General features: G+C 38.2%; 1 protein-coding gene and 1 non-coding gene across 5 annotated transcripts; one reads left to right on the forward strand and one right to left on the reverse strand.

The window, feature by feature from the left end:
- Positions 1-545: 545 nt before the first annotated feature.
- LOC132989603 (tumor protein p53-inducible nuclear protein 2) lies at positions 546-10,285 on the reverse strand. 4 transcript variants are annotated; one of them, XM_061057313.1, is made up of 4 exons: positions 9,993-10,285; positions 5,711-6,094; positions 4,411-4,978; positions 546-4,315 (listed from the first exon to the last, which is right to left on the reverse strand). In XM_061057313.1, exons 2-4 carry the CDS (start codon positions 5,832-5,834, stop codon positions 4,051-4,053), a joined length of 957 nt encoding a protein of 318 aa, XP_060913296.1. In that variant the 5' UTR covers positions 5,835-6,094; positions 9,993-10,285; the 3' UTR covers positions 546-4,050. The 4 variants fall into 4 exon arrangements, with proteins under 4 accessions (XP_060913296.1, XP_060913295.1, XP_060913294.1 ...); XM_061057312.1 differs by having other exon boundaries at positions 546-4,318; positions 4,411-4,975; positions 9,993-10,284; XM_061057311.1 differs by having other exon boundaries at positions 546-4,318; positions 9,993-10,284.
- Positions 10,286-16,863: 6,578 nt separating this feature from the next.
- trnaa-ugc (transfer RNA alanine (anticodon UGC)) lies at positions 16,864-16,935 on the forward strand. Its single transcript has one exon. It is a non-coding gene; the product is annotated as a tRNA-Ala (tRNA).
- Positions 16,936-22,165: the final 5,230 nt, after the last annotated feature.

Here is a 22,165-nt window from a genome sequence, read left to right on the forward strand (position 1 = left end):
ACCCTTTTCTTACTCCATAATTCATTTTATTTCCTGGTTGAGTATAAAATCACCACACCCATATTAATGCAAATAGTCTATTACACTACATTGCCACACCTGTCTCACCTTTTGGCTTGTGGTTATAAAGCGTCCTCTTACGCCTACATCCATACTAACATCTAGGGTCACAGAAGGCCTATTTTTAATCCACTACATTTTGTTTACTTAACCTGATACTGTAAGTTATAACTGCATTTATCAGTACTTTGACCCGTTGTTTTTTTTTTCAAATTTGATGTTTAAAGTATGACATTTGTGTTTATTTATTAAAGGATCCAAATCCCTGCACAATCAGTATTTCAACTCTTGATACTTGAATCAGATTTGACTAATGATACACCTGTTCTTGTCTTCTTAAGAAATCAAGGCTTTTACTTATAATTGAGTGTTTGTATTGTAGTACTGCCAGTTTCACTTGACTAAATGACCCTGAATACTCCACATGATCTTATCCCACTTCCTCCTGCTGACCCCCATGGAAATAATGACACAAGATTCAGGTGTTAACCTGAGTATTTATTGTTGTTGTTGTTTTTTGTTTGTTTTTTGGCGGGTACCTGTATATTCTGAATGGATGATGGAAAACCCATCCTGTTATTTTGCATAGGTCTTGCCTGTCAGTGGACATCCGCCACCTTTAGGGATGGAGAAATCAGTACATCACAAAAACCATGCAGAAGTAGTGAAAGGCACAATCACCATACTTTAGATATCAGATACACCAAAATTTACATGACTATATATTTCATTTGCATGGGAGGAGGGGTGTGCTAGTTGAGATGTAACATGGGCGAAACCCCAAGTGTTTAAAGCTGCCATCATTTCAGGGCACCACAAAAAACATAAAAGCTTGCCAGACATTCAACGCCTTTCATTTAAAACACCCTATTGGTGAACAACTGTTCTAATAACAATACAGGAAAATACAAGCATATTCTATTTTACTTAAATGATATATTAAAATGTGTTTTTGTTTTTTTTATATTTATATATATATATATATTTATTTATTTATTTATTTGTCTCCTGCCTCTTCCTTTCACTGTTCACATCATTTAAGCTCACCAGACTCTATTCCCTCTCCCCAGTGTTGTGTCACATTCAGTCATATACCAAACCATTCAATATTCACACAAAACAAAGCACACACTTCCTTTTTAAAAGACAGTGCAGAAATAAAAATAAGGAAGAAAAAACAGGACACTGTTATAGTGGAATATGTGTATCTGGGGGGAGTCGTACGTTTTGGATGCACACACACACACCTTCATCTGTGATCTATCATTAAGTTCTACCCTGCTTACACTTTATTTTACAACAGGCAACACAATTCAGCCTTAGAGACACAATCATTCAGAACAGTAAGAGCCTGGGCAGGAGGGGCGCCTAAATAGAGAGGTGTGTGTGTGTGTGTGTGTGTGTGTGTGTGTGTGTGTGTGTGTGTGTGTGTGTGTGTGAGAGATTCATCACCTCCGATCTATCAGCTTCATTTAGAATAATCAACAGAATACATAGTTGTCATCTTTATACAGAAAACAAACATTCTCATAATGACATCATAAATTAATAGAAAATGGCAGATGTTAAATAGAAGAATTATTGATCAGATTATTGGCAGAAATGAAATAATTGTGGTATATGATTCAAGAGGAAATAGTATAGCTCTCTGATCATCTAGATGATCTAAAAAAGACAAGACATTCCCAAGCCATACAAAATAAATCCCAACTTTTTTGCCTGTACTTTGAGACACCATTAACCCCCATATTAAAACCCTGTCATTCAAGCCTCACAAGCAGCGTCCATACAGCTGATGCTGTGCTACCTGGACCCTCTAGAGAGCAGTATTTGCCCATGGCACATCAACTTTGAGTCCAGTGCTCTTTTTATAGTGCATCTCAAAAGTGATGAGACTGAAGTTGGAACAGAGATGCCACTTTTGCCCTCTGAAATGCCCTCTTGATTTGATAATGAGCACAGAGGTGAGGCAGAGAGAGAGAGAGAGATAGTTCTTGTTTGTCCTATATCATTCAAGACACAACGTTTTGGACTCTAGTCCTGAGGGAGGCTTCGACATCTACTGGAGCGTTGTGAATTGTTTTGTAATATATATATATATAAATATATACAAGACAAATAAACAAGAATTACTCAGTTTTTTAAGGAGTTTCTATCATTTACCATGTTAGTACACCTTCTCACACACAATCGGAATCAAAACAAAAAGAAAGAAATATATCACACCAAAAAAAAAAAAAAAACAAGCACACGGCACACAGCTAAAACTTTAACTCACAAAAAGTATGACAGTGCAAACTTACATCCATGTCTCATATAATTTACAAACATTAGTATACACTTCAGCACCATTGTTTACTATTGTTGTTGAATACACATCAGTAAGCTAGATCTCTAGTGGACACTGTTAGTGCTGGGTGGGATGGTGAAATAGGACAGAAAGTCATGGAGTAAGTGGAGGTAGCACATCTGTGTTAAGATGATCGTTTTTCAGTGTGCTCGTATGGGGAATGGGTGTTGGTGGGCTTTGAGGAGACTTTTGTCCTTTTTTTTTTGTCCCAACAGGTATCAGTGCTTTTCAGAGAGAGAGAGAGAGAGGTTGATGTATGAAAAGGTCATACTTACTTTTTGGTGTTCAAATTAAAAAGATCACGGCACACATTTTTGGATGAAAATGACCAATGTGTGCCGGGCACAATTTCTTAAGAGTACAGACCACACTTTTAATGATCATTATGTTGTGTCATTTGTTATTTGCGCGTATTTGTTTAACAGGTACATCCTTTCTTTTTCTTTCTTTGGTGGAATCAATGCAGACAAGAGACCATTAAATAATAGTATGATCCATAAGACAAAATGAGCAGAAAACAATCTAACAAAACAAAATAAAGAGTTGCCACCAATACCACTACACACTTACTGTAACCTGCCATTCCCTGTAACCCAAAGGCAAGCCCTGCATCCTTTCAACTCATCTGGATTTCTACTCCATAAATATGGCCAAAACTAGTTTTCATATTAAATGATGTAGCCTTATTCAGAAATGAACTATGCAAAACAAGGGCCATTTTCTAATATGCTCAGAGGGTTACAAAACACTTTCCTGAAACCATTTCATGTAAATCGCATTCCTTTGAATCTGGTCTTAATTTATTATTATTCAATTACTCTTTAGTCTGTTTTGCTCATACTCTCACCATCTTCTACTTGCTCCCGACCTTTACAAAAGTGAGCTGAGAGAAATATCACCACATAATGTTTCCTATAATGAAACAGGTTGCCCCATGTTTCCTTGACTGTTAGAAAAACACCTGTTGAATGATTTGACTCTCACACTCGTCACACATGGTATTTCCCTCCACCTTTAACGGAATAAAAACAATAATCGCCTGTGAAAGAAGTAAGCTTAGAAGACATGATGAGTTGTTTTCTCGTCAAGGCATAATTTGTCTCTGTCTTGCATTGTTTCCACCAGTAAAATGGTAAAGTACTTCTTATTAAATACCTCAAACTATTATCTCAAAATTAAAGAGAATTTTAGGGATTATACGATTTAATTAATAAAACATGCCTCAAGGAATAGTGAAAGGAAAAAAAAGAATATTCTACGAGGATAGGAGGAAAAATCAAAAGAGCTAAAGTTGTTTTTTTTTCAGATATTATGTTACTAAGTCAAACCTGTATAAATATCTTAAATATATTTTAGGTTGTTTGGATACTGCAATGGACAACAAGCATGATACATGTCTAAGCAGTTCTACTCAGAGGGCGTTGTTTAATTCAACAGAATGGGTCCTAAAACTAGCAGGTAGAGTCCTTTTTTTGGACCAAAACAAAAAATAGCTACTGGTATGTGGTATTTGAGCTTCATTTTATACAATGTAAAGTGAATATGCAGTGGGTGGATACATTTAATCTTATGTGTCTTGGAGTTGACTATGCACTACTAATGCCCTCAGAGTAAACGATGCCCCCTGGTTGCAGGGGGTTTTAGTGGCAGACGTTGCGCTTGCTGGGCTGGTGGAGGAAGGAGTTTCTGGTGAGGGCTGCGTTGCGGGGGACCTGCTCCCTGGTGAGGTTTTGGCGGTGGATGCGGTTGCGGCCCAGATGGCGCCGCTCAATGCGGGCTTTGCTACGCTGGACCCTCGCAACTTGAGTGACCTTGGCAAGCGCCCCAGCCTGGGCTGCAGCTCCACGGGTCACCCTGGTGGGCATACCGCCGTGGGTAGCGGGGACTGCAGCTGGTTCAGCCACTCTGCTGCGAGGAAAAATAAGAGCGTGTTACAATAGGGTCTAAATTAAGAGAGAAGGGTCAAGTGTATCTAGCACAAATGGTGCTACATTTCTCACCTAACGCTGCTGGCCAGGCTCACGATGCTCTCCTCTCCCACCACAGACAGGTTGCCGTTGGAAACCATGGACAGGTTGTTGGAGGAAACGTACACAGACATGCTGGGGTGCTCAATGAGCAGGTCCTCCATCGGGCTGGCCTCCGCTGTGGCTCCCTCTGCAGTGAAACAGGGGGGAGGGGTGACAAACCAACTCTCATCCATGCAGCCTCTCTCTGGGCCTGACCTACTGCTACCCCCACTGCCCCTACCCTCACTTCCAGAGGAAACTGACGGGGTGGAGGAGGGCGTGGACAGTCTGGCCCGTCTCGGCGGGGTCACGGATGTAGTGGTACCCAAATTTGACGGGCTAGCGGTTTGACAAAAAAGGGCTTCTGATGACGCTACTGCACCTTGTGCCCGGCCTTTGTGTGTCCTACGGCGCTTGTGAGGCACATTTGGAAGCGGGACGGGGCATTCAGTCCTTGTATGTTCGTCTGGATGATTTGATTGGTTACTTTCTGGGCATGATTGTGCAATTAGTGGGGCTCCTGTCCCTGCCTCCGCCTGCATCATGCAGTCAGATTCTTCTGAGCGCATGGCAGCAGTGGAACAGCCAAAAAGGACAAATGGTTAAGGGGACAAGGAGGTTCAAAAAATGATTAAAAAAAAAAAAAAAAGCCATGCGGGATGAAGTGGGCAAATTTGGGGGGATCACATACGCACGCGCACACATACCAGTGTGGGGAATGTAGGGGTGTTTAAATTTATTGAAGGAGGGGGAGAAGGGGGGTAAGGAAACAAAAAACATAAGAGTCACATCATTAGTTGTGTTGACCCTCTTAGGTGATTGTGATTGTGATTATGTCAGTGACATAATGCTTTTACTCTGCTAAGAGCTACTTTTATGTTGCTTTTGATGATTGACTGACTAACTGTATGGGCAGCAAATCAAATTTAAATACTCAATAGTTGCCTTTGTCATGAGTGAGATAATACACAAAGGGGAAAGGGGATGTATGTATTTTTCCATCATCTGACAGACACCACGCTTCTTGCGGCAGCCATATGAGTGAGTGAAGTTGCGGCACATCCAGACTGATTCTTCACCTCACCCCATCATCCCCGTTATATACTTCTACACTTCTAATGTTAGTTGTGTTATTCACATGCAAGATAGAACAAAGAAATATTTCTTCTCTACCCACTGTAGGTCTTTAATCATAAAATGGAAACTTTGATATTTTCCCAGCTTAGAGTGACTCTTCTATGCAACATCCACCAATCCCACCCACCACTGAATTCCCTCTGTTAAGACTCACCAGGCAGGTTGACAAGCATCCATCCCTCCTCATCTGCCTCCGTAACACATGGGTTGGGTCCCTTCAGCTCAGCTGCCACCTCCTCTACTTCGCCAAACAACAGGTTGCTCAGACGTTGGAACATGACTGCTTGTATTGTCAAGTGTTGATGACTCGGGTGCTTTTTTTTAGTCCTCAACAAAGACGAAGCTATAGCTGCCTTTATGATTTCTTATTTGTGTTTTTACGAATCGCTGTTGCTGCTTTATGCAATTCTGTGACTGATTTTTTTTTAAAGTTTTGTTTCTTAACTTGAAGCCCTTGCTGGATCTTGGTTTTGACAAATAGGTGTGGAGAGGCTTCAGTAGTGCAAATGTAAGGTTTCACTTGGTTTGGAGCAAAGGCCTGGAAAGAGAGAAAGAGGGAGAGAGAGAAAGACATGTTGGTAAGGGTTAGTAAGAGATTAACACATTTCTTTACCAAAGAACAGTTTGTCATTGGGTCAATTTCCTGCATCTCAGTGTCTGAGCAATGGGTGTGGTAGAGCAAACAATGTGTGTGCTAAGAGCTGTGGGTTATTTAAGGACATCACAGCATGCAGGAACTATCTTTTGGACTTTAACCTCAAAGCCTTTTGATCTGTATTGAAAGGTTTGTACTAATCATGTTGTACAAAAATAGAAAATGTTTTTTTCTAGGTGTACAGACAAATGTGGCAGGAGAGCTTCTTAAATCAACACATTTCCAGGTTCCATTCAAATTTCATAAAAAGTCCTGATGTTATGCATAAAGTTAACAAGTTTTTACAGTTAAAATTAGTTTCAAAAACTCGAAATCAGTAGAATTATTTTTCATGTTTCATTGACTGCCTTTTTCACCACTTGGTGGCAGTACAACAATCTTTAAAACATAAATATGACATAACTAAACACTGAAACATAATTAAACACTGACTATCTGTCAGGTGAAATATCTGACCACATTATAGCTGCTACGTTGTGTTAACCAAAAGAGTGACCTTAAAGGTGCTCAAATGCGGTGGAAAAGCATCTTTGCTTTGTCACTGTGGTTGACTTGTTTAATGGTAATTTGACCCATCTTAGATATAAAAATATATATAATAATTTAGAACTTGATTTTGCTTCATTTTTTAATGCAGCACAGCTTTAAAAGCTACACATGAGTTAAAGAAGTAATTAAAACTTAAATTTAACTGAAGAATTTGTCAATCAAATAAAATCAATCAAAAAAAATCAAAGTTTAATATGATAAATAACCTGATGCGAATACCACTGTCAGAGTAAACTGAATTACAGTTTGTTTTAATTAACAAATTCACCAAATCAAACAAATTGACAGTGTAGTATGTGAAAATGCATAGAATAACAGAGACATTACTAATGGTGCAATAGCAAAGGACAAGCGCCTGACCTTAATGTGAACATGATGATGTAATGTTGAACAGATGTTTGAACAGCCATTGCTGACAAGACAACCCCACCATGTTCAAAGGCTGACTTCTATTTACTTAAACCATATGAGAGCAGAACAAAAGTGACTGAAGGGAGCAGAGAGTGCAAATCTCTACCATTTCTCCTACAATTTGCTGACACATTTAAGTTGTCTTTTGATTGCAGGCTGTCTACCTGATTATTGTAAATCATTTCTTTATATTGATACATGTCTCGAACATAATTTATTTAAGTACACAATCTGTTTGACACCCAGCCAGGTCTGTTTTTAAATTATTATGAAAACCCAATATGTACTGCTGACATTCCCCAGCTAAATGTGTAGAACAAGAAATGACAGAGGTTAATAATAATGAGGGCGCACAGATTAAAAGGTGAGACTTATATACAGAGCAAAGAGACATGAAAGGAGATGTGCATGAATGCCTGATGGGAAGCTGTAACTTTCTGTCCTTATTTGGACAATTGCCATGGCTAAGAAAGGGAAGAAACGTCCTCTGTTTATCGACACAGACTCTTCTACTTATGTCAGCTGGACTAAAAGTCATTTTAACAGATATAGATACTGTTGAACTGGTTATTTGCATGGGCACTTATTTGAAATAAGTATAGATATTGAGAGTCAAATGAAACCGGAGGAGAAAGGGGTTCAAAGATTTGAGAAAAGCAGCAAAATTAGACACATGTTTAGTCTTCTGTCTTCTAATATGTTGAAACTGCGTTCCTTAAGGAGTATGATATACTAACACCCTACATCATGATTAAAACATATAAAATTAATTAGTATTAAAAAATGCCTATGTTTGTTTTCGGATCTTGCAGAGAAAACCCAAAACAATAATAACCTGAGTCTGAACTGAGTTTCTGCAGTCAATCGTCAGCAACGAGATTGTTTTAATGCATTCCTGGACAAATTTAAATTTAAGTCAGGAGGCTGTGACGAATGAATAAAGATAAACAAACTTTTAATAACAGGGCTGGAGGGCTGCTTTGCATAAGATGCAGCATATATTTACAAAACACACAAGCTAAATACAGAAAGCAACCTCCAGTTAAAGCCATTTTATCAGTTTGTTGACTGTACAAACTCATCCAGGCTATCTTGGTGTAAATATAGCTAATGATACTGACAACACATGCACAGTAGGCTACTCACCACTGATATGGCTTCTATTAGAGGAGACCTTAAGACATTATCTAACCACTACCACCCATTAAGACTGATAAATGTCATTGGAAGTTAAACAGGAACAAGTGGACTAATGATTTTTATAAGTTGTACCTGTTTTTTTCCTTTTAAATTTCTAACCTTTCCCACTTGTTTTTCTGTTTTATTCAACTCTTTATAGCCTAGTTAAAGTAAACAGTGGGATCTGTTCATGTCTGGTGTTTACAAAACTTTCTTTTGAATAGGCAATGTTTATACAGGCTCCTCATTTTATAGGATAAACCTTTATTCTCTATTCTTAGAATGGCTTTAAAACAGCCACCCTGAGACAACAGGTTGTTCTGGTTTCTATTTAAGAGGAAAATTTGAAATGTAACAATTTAGAATAATCCAAGGATTCAAATTTCAGCAGTCCTGTTGGCTATTTGAAAAAAAAGAATCCCTACTTGATTTATTATTCAGTTATCCCAAAGAGCACAGAGAAGTCATAATTTGTGATTTATTAAATTATCACACTAATAATGGTTAAAAGGCATAGCGGCACATCCTCCAATTTAAAAATAATTGTACATGTATTATGTTTTTTTTTTTTTGTTGGTTTGTCTCTTTAAAAAAAGTGGGAGGGACCTTTGCCTGATGGGCGGGGCGACGCCAAATGAAAACAAGACGCAACAAGACGTTCGTTTACGTCACGGACGCTTACAGAGACTAGAGAGGCTTCAGTCTATTTGTTCGACCGGAGGAAAAAATAAGGCTCAATTGCAATCGCAGGGAAACTGTAAAATGTTATGATTGTTTACGGTTCGTCATTACAAATTCTATTCTGCTATAATAACCAATGTCTGTGCGTTGGTTATTGTCGACTGTTATCGTCTGAAGTTGAAAACGGTATAAAAACGCTCATCAGTGTTTGCATTTCAAATCGACAGAGACACCTTTATGTAGGCTAATCTAGCAAAGTCAAACCTCTACCCCGGCCTTAGATTGCTAAAACTGTCAGAGAAAAGACAGGACTATTTCTGTAGGGTATCCAGGTTAGACATGAATTAGGCTATCTGTATAAGCCCTACAGCTGAGGGGTCAAAGCAATGACAGTTGTGGCTCAGTGACACTGCACGAAAGTCATCGACTAGATAGGTTAGTAACAATACAATTAAAACTGATATTTCTTCCTAATAACATGAGTGATTTTTTTTTTTAAACAAAACCTTGCAGTCTACAAGGTCCGCCTCCCAGAAAAACATCAACATCCGCCATCGACTAGACTCCACATCAGTATTTGGTGCAATTTACAAAACAACGGCTGCTGGATAATATGAACACTGGCGTCATTTTTCAGGATACAGGACGTCGAATGGACCTAATTTAGCCTTTCGTTTGGGTTGCTGCTTTCAGATCTCTGACCTAATAATAGGTCCTCACGAATTATATCACACAGCAGTCAAGGATAGCCTACCCTATTAATGAATCCGCTATAAAGACAAGGACATAATTCTACATCATTAAATAAAGGCTGATTTGTGATATTTTCTTCAGATAAGCTGAGGTCTAAAGTAGAGACATTGGCAGAGACAAGTGTAGCTCGATAACCTACCTCTTAATAGCACATAGCCTCAAGACAAAACACAACAAGTAAGAGATTAAAAAGTACTGAATAGCTTACCTGCCTTTGCAATGTTTTTCAAGTTGTAAACGAGATCTCACACACAATAGAAACGACAAAAATTCTTAAAGCACAGCTTTAGATAGTCTTCAAGTGAGGTAGTTAAAACACCATAATATAAAAATAAAAGGCTTTCTTCTTAGAAGAAGATCTTCGTGTAAAAATGTTACACTAATTTTTTTTAGATCATAACATCTGCAGCTTTTTCCTCCTTTCCTTTATATTTTCCGCTGCAGATTTTCCTTCTGTTTATTGCTGCCCCCAGCTGATCCTCGGATCAGAATGTAGAACGTACAAAACAGCTGATTGTGAGATCACAATACGCTCGACCACGCCCATTCCCCCGCCCATATCAAACAAACCAGCCAATCAGAATATTACACAAGCCACAAGCCGGGCCTCTCTAGGTAACAGGGTGGGGGCTGGGAGGCAAGTGGAGCTGTCAACCTGCACCCAGATGGAGACCCGGCTCAGGGACTGATCCCCGATCAGCTTCTGCTTTCACCATCCCTGATGTATTCAGTCAGAGCTGGGGGATGGTAAACTGATGCCGAGTCTGTGTTAACATAGCTTCATATAACATATTTCTCTTACTAGAAAAGATGAAGATATGCTGACAGCGAAGTGATTAAATTGACAACTTGATTTTTTTTTCCACTCCATGTATAACCCACAGAAAATATGTGTGTAGACCGTTGTAACCAAGCTGTTACATCAACTCCCAGATAAACTCTGGACCCAAGAGGGATTGTATTTATCTTCGTGTTGTATAGATACGTTATTATATGGACGTTTTCTTCTGGAATGCTACTGTATAATTGTATTGCCTTGCTATATCTTGATACTCTGTCACAAGAGGAAAATATGCAAAGGCCATAAGGTTACCATGTTTCTGTCATGGTGTGCATGATTTGAATACTGCATCTGCTAAAAATAAAAAACAAATAATTTACAGAAAAACACCCTGCCATATATAGGCTACACAACAACAATTATTAGTGAGAATACAAATTAAAAAAAATAGATGATTAGTTTAGTGCTGTTACTTTAAATTTCATTTGTAAATAGACCTTTTTCCCCTCCCCCTCCCCCTCAACATCAGTGTTTTCACTCCGCCTTGTTAGGGAGGTCCTCCACGTGCCACTCATTGTGTACCAACCAATCCGAGGTTCTTTTTCAGAATGCAGTATTTGTGTAACCAATGAGCTGTAGAGTGGTTTTGAAAGCCCCTGGTGGTCACCTTTACACCCTGCAGTCTGTAAGTCTTTGAGAAGACACTGCCTTTCATTACTGCAGAATGAACAGATACTGTTGATGTAACTGTGTGTTTATGTGTGTGTGTGTGTGTGTGTGTGTGTGTGTATTCGTGTGTTTTATGCATGTTAAGGTTGGAGATCATCCTGGTTGTGTTTGCGTGAAGTGCATAATTCTTTAGTGTTTTTTACTGGGATTTTAATTGTCACTGTTTGCTTGTGTTTTTAGTGTGTGCTGAAGAGCATGTTTACAACTGCATCAAAATGTTATCACTCAAAGGGAATCGTTATTTTTTCTTTAATTGGAAAACACGGAAAACTATTTGTTGCAATACCAGTCTGGCCATAACTGGTCATTTTCCGTCTTCACAAAACTGGTTGGGTCACTCAGAGGACACTTAACACTGGAATTTTTGAGAGTTTCGGATTCCTTTGATTACGATCCTCCTTGATTGCAGTAACCTAGCCCAGTAGGAGCCATCATTGTGAAATCTATAGTATTTGATAATAATTTCTGAATTTAAGAAATCTATATGTAGTGAGTTTATTCATGACTGTATCCGGTAAACTGTGATGCTAGTTAAACTTGGTTTGTGATCCTAACGCGTCTCCTCTTGGAATGCTCTTCTATAAGGCTAAATTCAAAATGTCTTCATTATAGCATATATGACTACTTTATGTTTCTGTGCACTATGCTTTTTGTTTAGTTCCTTCAGGCAAAAAGAACAAAGTGCTCAGTTACTTGCTAAGAATTCAATAGTTTTACAGATGATGTAATGCTTTTTAAAGATGATGTAATACATAGCCTTCTAAAAAAAAGCAAAGCAAAATAAAGGAAAGTAGCCAGTAAAGTGTACTGTAAAACTTTTGGTTTGGTGTTGCAGTATACGTATACAGCATACAGCAGCATTCAGGAGAGAACCTGAATTGACAGGGTTTGGTTTCAGGAATGTGCTTCTCACTTACACATGTGCATGTTTGTATGCGTAATCAGAACTAGCATTTTTGGGTGGACGCCTAGAACGCAAATTGAAAACAAATGAACCACACCTTACAGCTAGTGAGATGCCTGTTTTCATTCAGACCCCTAAGTAAGCTACCTTTTTCTTCCCCCTAGACTGTCACGTTATTACCTGAACAGTGAGAGATGATCGCACACATGAGCTTTCTAAAGGCTGGATGATAAGGTTTCAGCCTATACAGTTACCAGGTGCTAGGCAACTCACGCACATGCACACAACAAACACACACAGACACTTTGTCAGAAATGATGATATCCCGGTAACAAATTTAACAAGAACAGTTTGTGCATTTGTGCCTTAAACTAATCATAAGGCAGGAGCCTAACTTGTTAAGTCCTGTCCTTGTAGACTGTATTGCCACTTCATTATATGAGTCACAATTGATGCAGTGGAAGGTATTTGTAATAATTAGTCTTAAATGTGAACTTGTGAATGTGATGACAAACATTTGAGATGTATCTGAGCTTCAATACATTGTGAACACAGAAAAACACAGAGAGAAGAAGAGTGCGTTCTCCTCTGTCTGCGTCTTTATTTTCTGTCTATGTCTGAGCTTTCCCTGATGTTGCCTGACTTTACAACATTCCCACAGCCTCCCCAAGCTGGTTGGATAAATAGGTGAGAGTTCACAGCCGTGTCTCCCTCTCTCACCCGCTCTCCACCCTCCCCTCTGTGTGTTTTCATGGTCAAGAACGTGACATGCTGCTCTTATTTAACAGCATGCCTGCCCTTGCCCCAGCTGACACAGCCAACTACGGTATGTGCTTCAAAAAAGTCAGACCTGTGGGTTGTATACACAGCTATTTTGTGTGTTGTTGAAGAGCAAGGTGTGGCGATGGACAAGTTGACTCAGAAGCCTGGCTTGTAGTCAGTGTTGACGTTGAAACAGACAGTAAACTAAAGCCCATTGATTTGAAAACAACTCATTCCTTCCTTGAGTGGTAAAAAAAAAAAAAAAAAAAACCCTTAAGGAAATAAAGTGACAGGGTTCGGACAGTGCCATTTTTTTCCAAAATAAACAACTCAAATATTTGTGTCTGTATCATCATGGAGAGGATTAATTTCAAAAAAGTGAAACTACAAGGAAGTAAAGAGTCTTTTGATAAGTTTCATTTGAGATGTTTTCCTGTATGCCCCCAGTGACCCTTTCACATCTTACCTCTGCAGAATCTTTTTTGGTGCCTCTCTCTCCTCTGGATGTCAGGCCTCTGTGCCCCTGCATGGCTGGCTGCTGCCGGATGATAAGACAGCAGCCAAAAGAAGATACTAGGTCAGGCCTTCTCACTATGTTGCCATACTTCACATTACCAGTATGGCTGTATGCCACTGCAGGTTTTTTTTTTCTTCCAGATTGCATATCTCTATATGATGCAATTTTATTTTATTTTATTTTTGTATTTTAAGAGTTAGATGAAATAATTGACACCTCTAGAACTGTGTATTTAATATGAAGCTAACGCAAGGAGATGATAATCTTTCTTTCTTAACATGGTGTATTTTGTGTGTTCCATCCGCACACAAAACAAAATGTAAAAAGAAGAGTCTTTGCCCTTCTTGAAGACCTTTGAGCTGTGCTATCGGCTGCAGTACTTTTAGCTAAATGCTACCATGGCACAGAAACATCAACACAAAAAGGTCTATACGCTTATTTCCAGTGTTTAGCTTGTGCTTGCATTTGCTCATTACAGCTGATGCTGAAAGGCCTGCTAATTTTGCATGACTCTTTTCATAAACACGGGTACCTCATTCACTGAATTATTGATATGATGTGTGCACTTATTTCAGTCAAAGGATATAAAAAATAGGAATAAAATAGGAAATATTTTACATTTCAACCTGAAAACAAAAGCCTTTTGGCAGCTTTAAAGAAAAAGCCAGGGGGTAGCAAAAGTCAAAAAGCATTTGTCTTTTTGGAAGCACAAATGTCAGTAAAATAGCAATCCACACAATAGTTGTAAACAAGTTTCAATCTAAATCAAAGCCGTGGACCGATACATATTAGTTTTACAATCCATGCTACAACTTCTTATCTCTGGGTCAGTGACCCCCTGGAATCTTATAATTTCAAGTTGCTATAGGCAACAAGCAAAGACTCCTGGTAGTCACCTGGCTGCTGGTTGCCAAAAAAAAAGGTTGCCATACAATGACCACTTGCTGCTTTTACATTTCAGTTTGTGTGCATATGAACCAGGCAGCCATGCCAACAAGAGAGAGGTAGAAGTGATGGTAGGTGCATCGTCACATTTGGGAGTGCCTAATAGGCTAGCGTTTTCAGTCATGCAAAGTTAACTAATGGAGGTATCACTTGCTCTTTAAATAATGCTCGGTCAAGAGATCGCTGCCAAGATTCTAAACTAAGATTCAGCATGAAGAGAACAAGAGTATTTCCCTGAATGTTAAGTCATTCCTTTAAAACGCTGGAAAGGGTTCTCTATCTGCAGCTGCATCAACATTCCCTGCATCACAAGAATCAACTCTTTGATAGCTCTAAGGCAAAAGACACATCCGAACTGCAACATGAAAACTATCATGATTTTTTAATCTCACTAGGGATTGTGGAAAAGGAACATCTAAAGTTCAACTGTCGGTTCATGCAGCTGTGGCCAGATTTGTTGCCCTTGATGTTCTGTCCAAGTATTTGTGTTTGTGGATATACTTTTGAGAGAGACACTATTGTTAAGTAACCAAAATGAAAAACTATTTGAAGATAAAGTTTATATGAAAATAACCTGCAGATTTAACACCCCTAATGTAAATATCTAAAATTAACTCAGAAACAATTAGCTGCAGGTGTAATGTGTGTTGCATGCCATTGAAATTTAGATGATGTAATCTATAATTATCTCTACATTTTCTCCATATTGGATTCTATCACATTAATAATTTGAAATGTTGACCTTTTAGCTATGGTTTTCTGACTGTAACGTCTGGAGACCTGTTCCAATAGATAAAGAACTAATTTCTACATGTCATATTGCAAGCTGCCAGGCTGAACATGTTGCTATCATCAGTGCCTGACAGTCACAGGACAAGCCTCCCCTCACATACATAACACTAATCTGACTACTATTCCTTACTCAGCACAGGCTCAACATAGGGGACCAATCAACAACAACGAGTCTCCTCTCTGCAGCCAGGTGGCTTTCATTTTGCAGACAAATCCAAGAGGCGGGGAAATATTAGTCTGTCACTCTTTCTCTCCTTCCTTCATTCCCTTCTTCACCCCTCATAAAGCCCTCATGCCATGCGTGTATCCCATGGGTCTGTCCCTACAAGGCTTAAGCAAACAGGGCCTGGAAGTAGTGTCCTTGGCAAGAGTGTGCTGATAAACACCACCTGAGTGAGGACAGGCTGTGCTTTCCAGAAGGGGCTGACATCCCCTCATTCACGCTCCCCTGGAGGCTGAAGCATAACAAGAGAGTTATTTTAAATTCCCCCAAACAATTGAGTTACATTAGATTCCCCCAAACAATTGAGTTACATTAGATGCTAAGAAAGTACTGAATTTGTGTCCACCACCTGGGAAACATTGTGTTGTAAGTTCAATTTCAAGGCATGTTGGTCTTCCTCCAGACTATCCACTCCAAATAATCCTTCGCCCCCCAAAGTTAGCATGGGAAGAAGATGAGCCTCTTGCTCAGATGATGACCCTTCACTGATACAAAAACCATGACCAGCAGGCTAAATAAAGCTCAGTACAAGGAATAAACCAAAGAAAATCAAGTCCACAAATACATCAGTTACTTTTCCATTCATTCACACAGACGTCAGTTTAGTTCTTCTGTTTATAAAACAATAAAAAGCCCCTCTCTAGTGGCTTAAAGCATGTTAGCTTTTTAAAAGAAATGTATTCATAAAAATATCAGTTCTTAATTTAGAAAGCTAACTTACACAAAAACACACACACACAAGGATACACACTGTAAATAAATACAAATCAACTCAAGGTCAAAGGCTGAAACCAGGGTAAAGTTATGCTCTGAAGTCACATAACTTGACCTCAGCCAGAACCAAAAATATCTTTCTCAACTATCGTCTCCTACAGAGGATGCTGCTGCCCAACTTTCAATTGAATAGGCTAAATTAATAAATAAGAAGATGAAATTAATATAGCTTTTAAAAGTTCTATAAATAAATAATCACAGTCTTTTATTTATTTATATAATTTGAAATGTTAAAAATTACTTTTTATTTATTTATATGCACTTAATAACCTTGAGTTTCATCGGAGAGTCATTTCTATTTTCCAAAGAATTCATTGTTTGAATAACTTTTAAATGTATTTTTCATTAGGCTACTTAGGCTTCTGTAGACAATTTACGTTTTTACTTCCCTTTATTTTCCCTTGACACACACACACACACACACACACACACACACACACACACACACACACACACACACACACACACACACACACACACACACGCGTTCATATTACATTTTAGAGATCTGGGTCTGTCTGTGGTTCAAACAATTGTAAGAGTTTGGCTTGAAATTACATAACTTGGCCTCAGTCAGAATCAAAAATATCTCTCCACCATCTCCTCTCACAGAGACTTTAAATATACCTGTATTTCATTCCGATATCCAGTAGGGGATGTAGCTCAGTGGTAGAGCGCATGCTTTGCATGTATGAGGCCCCGGGTTCAATCCCCGGCATCTCCACTCCTTTTCGCATCGGGTACTGTATCATTTATCTTCCTATATTCTGAATGAAGCGGTAGCCTCCTCAGATTAAATGAAAAAGTTTGACACAATATGTGAAAGAGTCACACTAGGCCTGTGAATTGTTTTTCGACATCATTTAATGTCGGCTATTCTGCATATTTATCAGCACAGACATTCATATAGATTATAGAACCTAGAAGAAAAAGGCTGACAGTGATTGGTATCATCCTCTTTTTGCTATTGATGTCCATTGTAGCAGGACACACTCTGAGAATCAAACTTTATTCATGTTCTTTTTTGATGCCTTTACTTGCCCAGTTATTATGTCTGTTTTGAGATAAAGAGGTGCTTCTACATAACTGTCACATATCCATTCCCCAGGTGTCGAGCTAACATTCATGAAGGTGGAAAATGAAGGTAGACCATCCTTATTTTATCTGCAGGTCAAATTGCTGTACAAATGCCATACATATCAAGATACTTAATGACCCTAAATTAAACAGTGTGGGTGGTAAGCTAAAGGTTTCCAAACAGAATATTTAGAAAGCCAGTCACCTGAGTCACACCTGAGCTGTCCTGACAATTGAATGTCAGAGGTAATCTGTTTAATACACTTTAAATTCTCTAATTTAACATGTAGGCTATATGGAATATCCAGGAAAGTACGAGGTAAAACATTGTTTCCTCGTTAGACAAACAAATCAAAACAGGTGATACTGAGGATATGTTACTTTGCATCACAAAGCCATTAAGGCACATATTGTATTTCCCAACCTGAAATATTAATTTTTATTGCTGAGTCAACAGACACAAGAGATTAATGTTGTTATTCTTTAGTGTGCAACACATTTTGTGATAACTTTGTACCTGAACAGTGATACTACACCAGTACTCTTTGTACCATTTCTATCCAGCTATAAATATTATAAGCAATAAAAACGAATATCTGGCTTCTAGTTCATGTTCTTACCACTGACCTGGAATCCCCAAATGACCTGTTTATCATTGGTCTTTGATCGCCCCCTTCTGGTTCCTCTCAGACTAGTCCCCCCCCTGTAGATCATTTCATGATGTGAACTGTGGGTGGCGCCACTTCTTTGTTTATAGCTTTCTCAAAGTAACAGCTAGGGGGCAATGTTTGGTGGAGAAAATTTCAGGAAAAAAAAACAATGAATGAAGACGTAGAGCATCGAATCATAGCATCGGTAAACTAATGGTTTTAAATAAAGGTTCTGGGATTTATTTAGTCTGACTCTTCATCCCAAAGCTGAATAGTAAATTTCAGGAGGAAAAATTACAGGACTTTTTTGATAGGCCTAAAATATGATATTTAATTGTCTTCATTTGTAAATTTAGGATTGGAAAGGAAATGTCCATTAGAAGAATGAAATGAGAATTTACAGAGACATCTTCCGTAAGAATAGTTGAGAGGAGCGTTTGTGTTCAGCTACAAGAAAACCTAAATGTCTTTACATGGGTACATAAGCTGAATACTTTCCAAGCCTCAGTGTAGGACAAACATACACAGAAGTAGCACATACCTAAAGAAAAAGAAAACATGTCACAGTTACAGAAGTGTTTGGCTCATCTGAAAATCTAAACGGATGCATCCATTTAAGGTCTCAGAAGAAAGATCCATTCGTGATTTTGAAGCTCTGTTGAGGTTAAAGATGAAGTTTAAAAGAAAGGAATTGGCCACATTGTCACAATTTTAGAGTGGAATATTAAACAAAGAATAAAGGTGTTAATATGAGGAAGATACTGGTTTAATATTTTTAGCACACGTCTTAAAGCAGTTCAATTTATCACCATTTTAACACCTTTTACAGTAACACATCTTAAAGTGCAGAGGAAGACGAGAGAATTTACAAAAAAAGCAAGTGATTCACAGAATAACCACAAATAAACGAGAGGAGAACCCACCTAACAGAATAACTTTTAAAAACAGCAGTCGTGTCGTGGGTGTAAGAATGTTTCGGATTCTTCCACAATGTTAGTGTCTCTCAGTCAGAACATAAACAACTGACCATTACATGACCTTCAGTGGTGCCATATATTACATCAAAGGGTTTCTGACTGTGGTGTCTGCATGCTGTCCAGATAAGGTTAGAGCAGACACGCACACATAAACACTAACACAGACACATCTGGCCAAATTCCAACCTTTCTGGCATTACAGGGAAATTTTAGCTCTTAGTGGGAGTTTTTTAGTGAAAGAAAAGCAAAAACGTTATAATTGCATGTGCTATGTTATACAGTTACACACTGCATGTCAAACGTTCTGGGCTAAAATCATCTTTCATCATCCCATGGAAAACAGGAAGTTACCACCTGACAGTCATATTATGTTCGAGTGTGTTTGCTTAGATGTTACTCTGTCAGTTGTTTTGTCCAATGTTTGATTTGGCCATCATGCCACAGTCATACTCTAACCAAATATAATCATGTTTAATAAATGACCTGGTGATGATAGAAGAATTTAAACAACAGCATTTAATGAACAGTTCATGCATGCAGAAGAGGAATATTTGGTCAATACAGAACAGGCAGTTGTCCCTCTCAGTTTCACACTAGAGCATGAGGTACATTTAGCTGATGATTTGAACATAACATGTTTTAATACAGGCAGAATACTTGATAAAGAGAATTTCTACAATGTCTTATTGGCACATCTTTTTTTCTTTTACTTATTTTTATTTGCTTGAAGAAGAGATAACTGAGAATGCATCTTTCATTCTTACATTTTCAGAAGGATACATTAAAAGGACCTTGGCTGTTTATTCATTCTTTTTGTAGATATTAAAAACAGTTCCTGCTTGAAGGTTAATTGCAAACATACTTTTATATACCCAGGACATTTGTACTGCATGGTCAGCAACAGGGGGTGCCAGAGATGCTCAAACCAAACAAATTAAACACTGATCCTACATTTCTGGTCACGATTTGTGTTGTTTAACCCTGCAAACAACTTCCAATATTTCATTGAGTTCATATTAAGTTTTTTGTCCTTTTTATGAGATTGAAAACAATCAGAATATTACCCAACAAAATAATGTGGGGGTACAAGTAGAGATGAAGCAAACGCCCTACTTGTCTCCTTCCCCAAAGTGCCTTAATCTAATGTGTGTTTGTGTCTAAAGGAGAAATAACAACAAAGTATGTAAAAACCAAAGAGTGTGTGCGTGTAGGAGTGAGTGTCTGTACGACCAGCTCTGCATTCCAACAGGATAATCTTATCTCTCTCCTGCTGAGCTTATGGACCTCTGAACCTGAGGGGCAACACACACACACTACATAGACACATGCCTTAAAGAGAGTCATCAGACAGAAGTGATCATTTTGAGACCCTCCCAAATGTAAATAGATAGCCCTGATTTACAGGGCACAATGGCCTTTATGATGGTGCAGATCCTCCACACACACATCTGAGTTCTTTCAGATTCACCTAGAGCGGCACTGCATCATCACAGCAGCAAATTGGGAGATCTGCTGTCTCCTTTACATCATCACATGGACAAAGAGAACTTGGCTCGACTTGATCATCCAGGAAAAACAACCTGCGTGAACATCAAATGTAAATTCACTCGAGGGATCGTTGGTGTCTGAATGAACTCAATGCCAACAATGAACCTGATTGTTAAAGGCCATCAGCACCGGGTTTTTACATGTAAAACACGGCATTCACCTGTGTACTTGTCACTCAAGCAAAAGCATTTGTTCAGCCACAATAGGTGTTAGGGAGTTGGCTTTTTGTAAACATATGAAAGGACACTGGAGTACAGAAAAATCACCAGCCACCAATAATTGAAGGTAAAAAACACAAACACAACATTTTACTTCAGCATCTTACAACATCTTACGAAATCCCTCTTACAGAACATATTTTCCTCAATACCGCCCCGTCTGATAAATAAAACCTATAAATGAATCGATAAGAGAAATATTTGTTAAAGCACAAGTAGATACGTGATGATGTTATATTCTGTCATACCAGGCAAATTAAAGGAATCAAGAGATTATTTTACTCCAAACATAAAATCTTAAACTCTTATGAACTGTTTTGTTGTTGATTGTTTAACACATTATTTCAGTTTGAACTAAGCACAAGAGTTAGCTCTACGTTTATATGATTTAGGGTTACACTTTTTCTGAGTGTTGACTTAAATATTGCAGTTTTTAATCAGTGCTATATATAAATGATGATACTTGTTGTTATTGTATCTACTAAAACACTCTGTTTAAAACAATAACTACTGATACTCTTTAACCTATTAAACTTGTTCATTTTAAACTAATTAACTCAAAGAAGATGACCATTCTTTACTTACCAAATGATTGCATCACCCACAATGCAACTCAACTACAAACACAGCTGGAGATTAAAGTTGTGTTGCACAACCAGCAGCTTTTTTTTTGCAGTAGGGATGAAGAGTGTTGTTGTTTTTTTTTAAAGTCTTTTTCAGACATCCAACAACCACCTGTAACTCAACATACATACATCCCAAAAGGCAACTTGCATGCAACCATCTGAAGCCACAAAGTGTTTAATAAACGTTCAATAACTCCTCAAAACCTATAAAGTTACTTTAACCCCTGCCCCCCCCCCCCCAAAAAAAAACATTCAATCAGTTTTACTGTAATCATAGTTTACAGTAAACCATGCTTACTTATGAGCATACTCCTGTTTTTCTTTGCCCTTTATCACATTTTCTCTCCACCAGGAGTCACTACTCTCTTGGGTTTACATGGGTGAATTAATACAGAAAAATACAACAATTTAAATAAATCAAACAAGAAAATGGTGATCATACCCTCCTTTACTTATACAATTACACAAATAGAAACTTAAACAAGGTGCAGTTTTTTTGTATAACACCTTGAACACACATATATGAATACAGCATTAAACATAGACTTAATGGACATAATTTAATGGTCTCACTTTACAGACTACAATACTTCAACAGGGTTATGGTCACCAAAAGTTACATCAGAGGCTACACATGGAGAGTGAAACTAATATGAGCAAAAGTTTAATTTAATAAAAAAAAAAACTGGCACCAACATTTTTGTACAAAATACTTAATGTTTTAAGACATCATGAGTACTGTACTGTAAGCCAGATTCCTTACAGCAGGGGTCAGCATCCAGCATCTTTTTAGCATTGGTAAAACCTTAATAATATTACCTGGATGAGGATTTTTCTTGTGCATTATTTTTAGTCTGA

Source organism: Labrus mixtus, chromosome 15, assembly GCF_963584025.1.
Source record: "Labrus mixtus chromosome 15, fLabMix1.1, whole genome shotgun sequence".
Taxonomy (NCBI): domain Eukaryota; kingdom Metazoa; phylum Chordata; class Actinopteri; order Labriformes; family Labridae; genus Labrus; species Labrus mixtus.

Coding starts and splice junctions, on each gene's coding strand:
- LOC132989603 (XM_061057311.1), bottom strand. CDS start 5,834: ATGTTCCAACGTCTGAGCAACCTGTTGTTTGGCGAAGTAGAGGAGGTG. Junction 4,979..5,710: donor GATGCTTGTCAACCTGCCTG/GTGAGTCTTAAC, acceptor CCATGCGCTCAG/AAGAATCTGACTGCATGATG. Junction 4,319..4,410: donor AGCCTGGCCAGCAGCGTTAG/GTGAGAAATGTA, acceptor TTTTCCTCGCAG/CAGAGTGGCTGAACCAGCTG.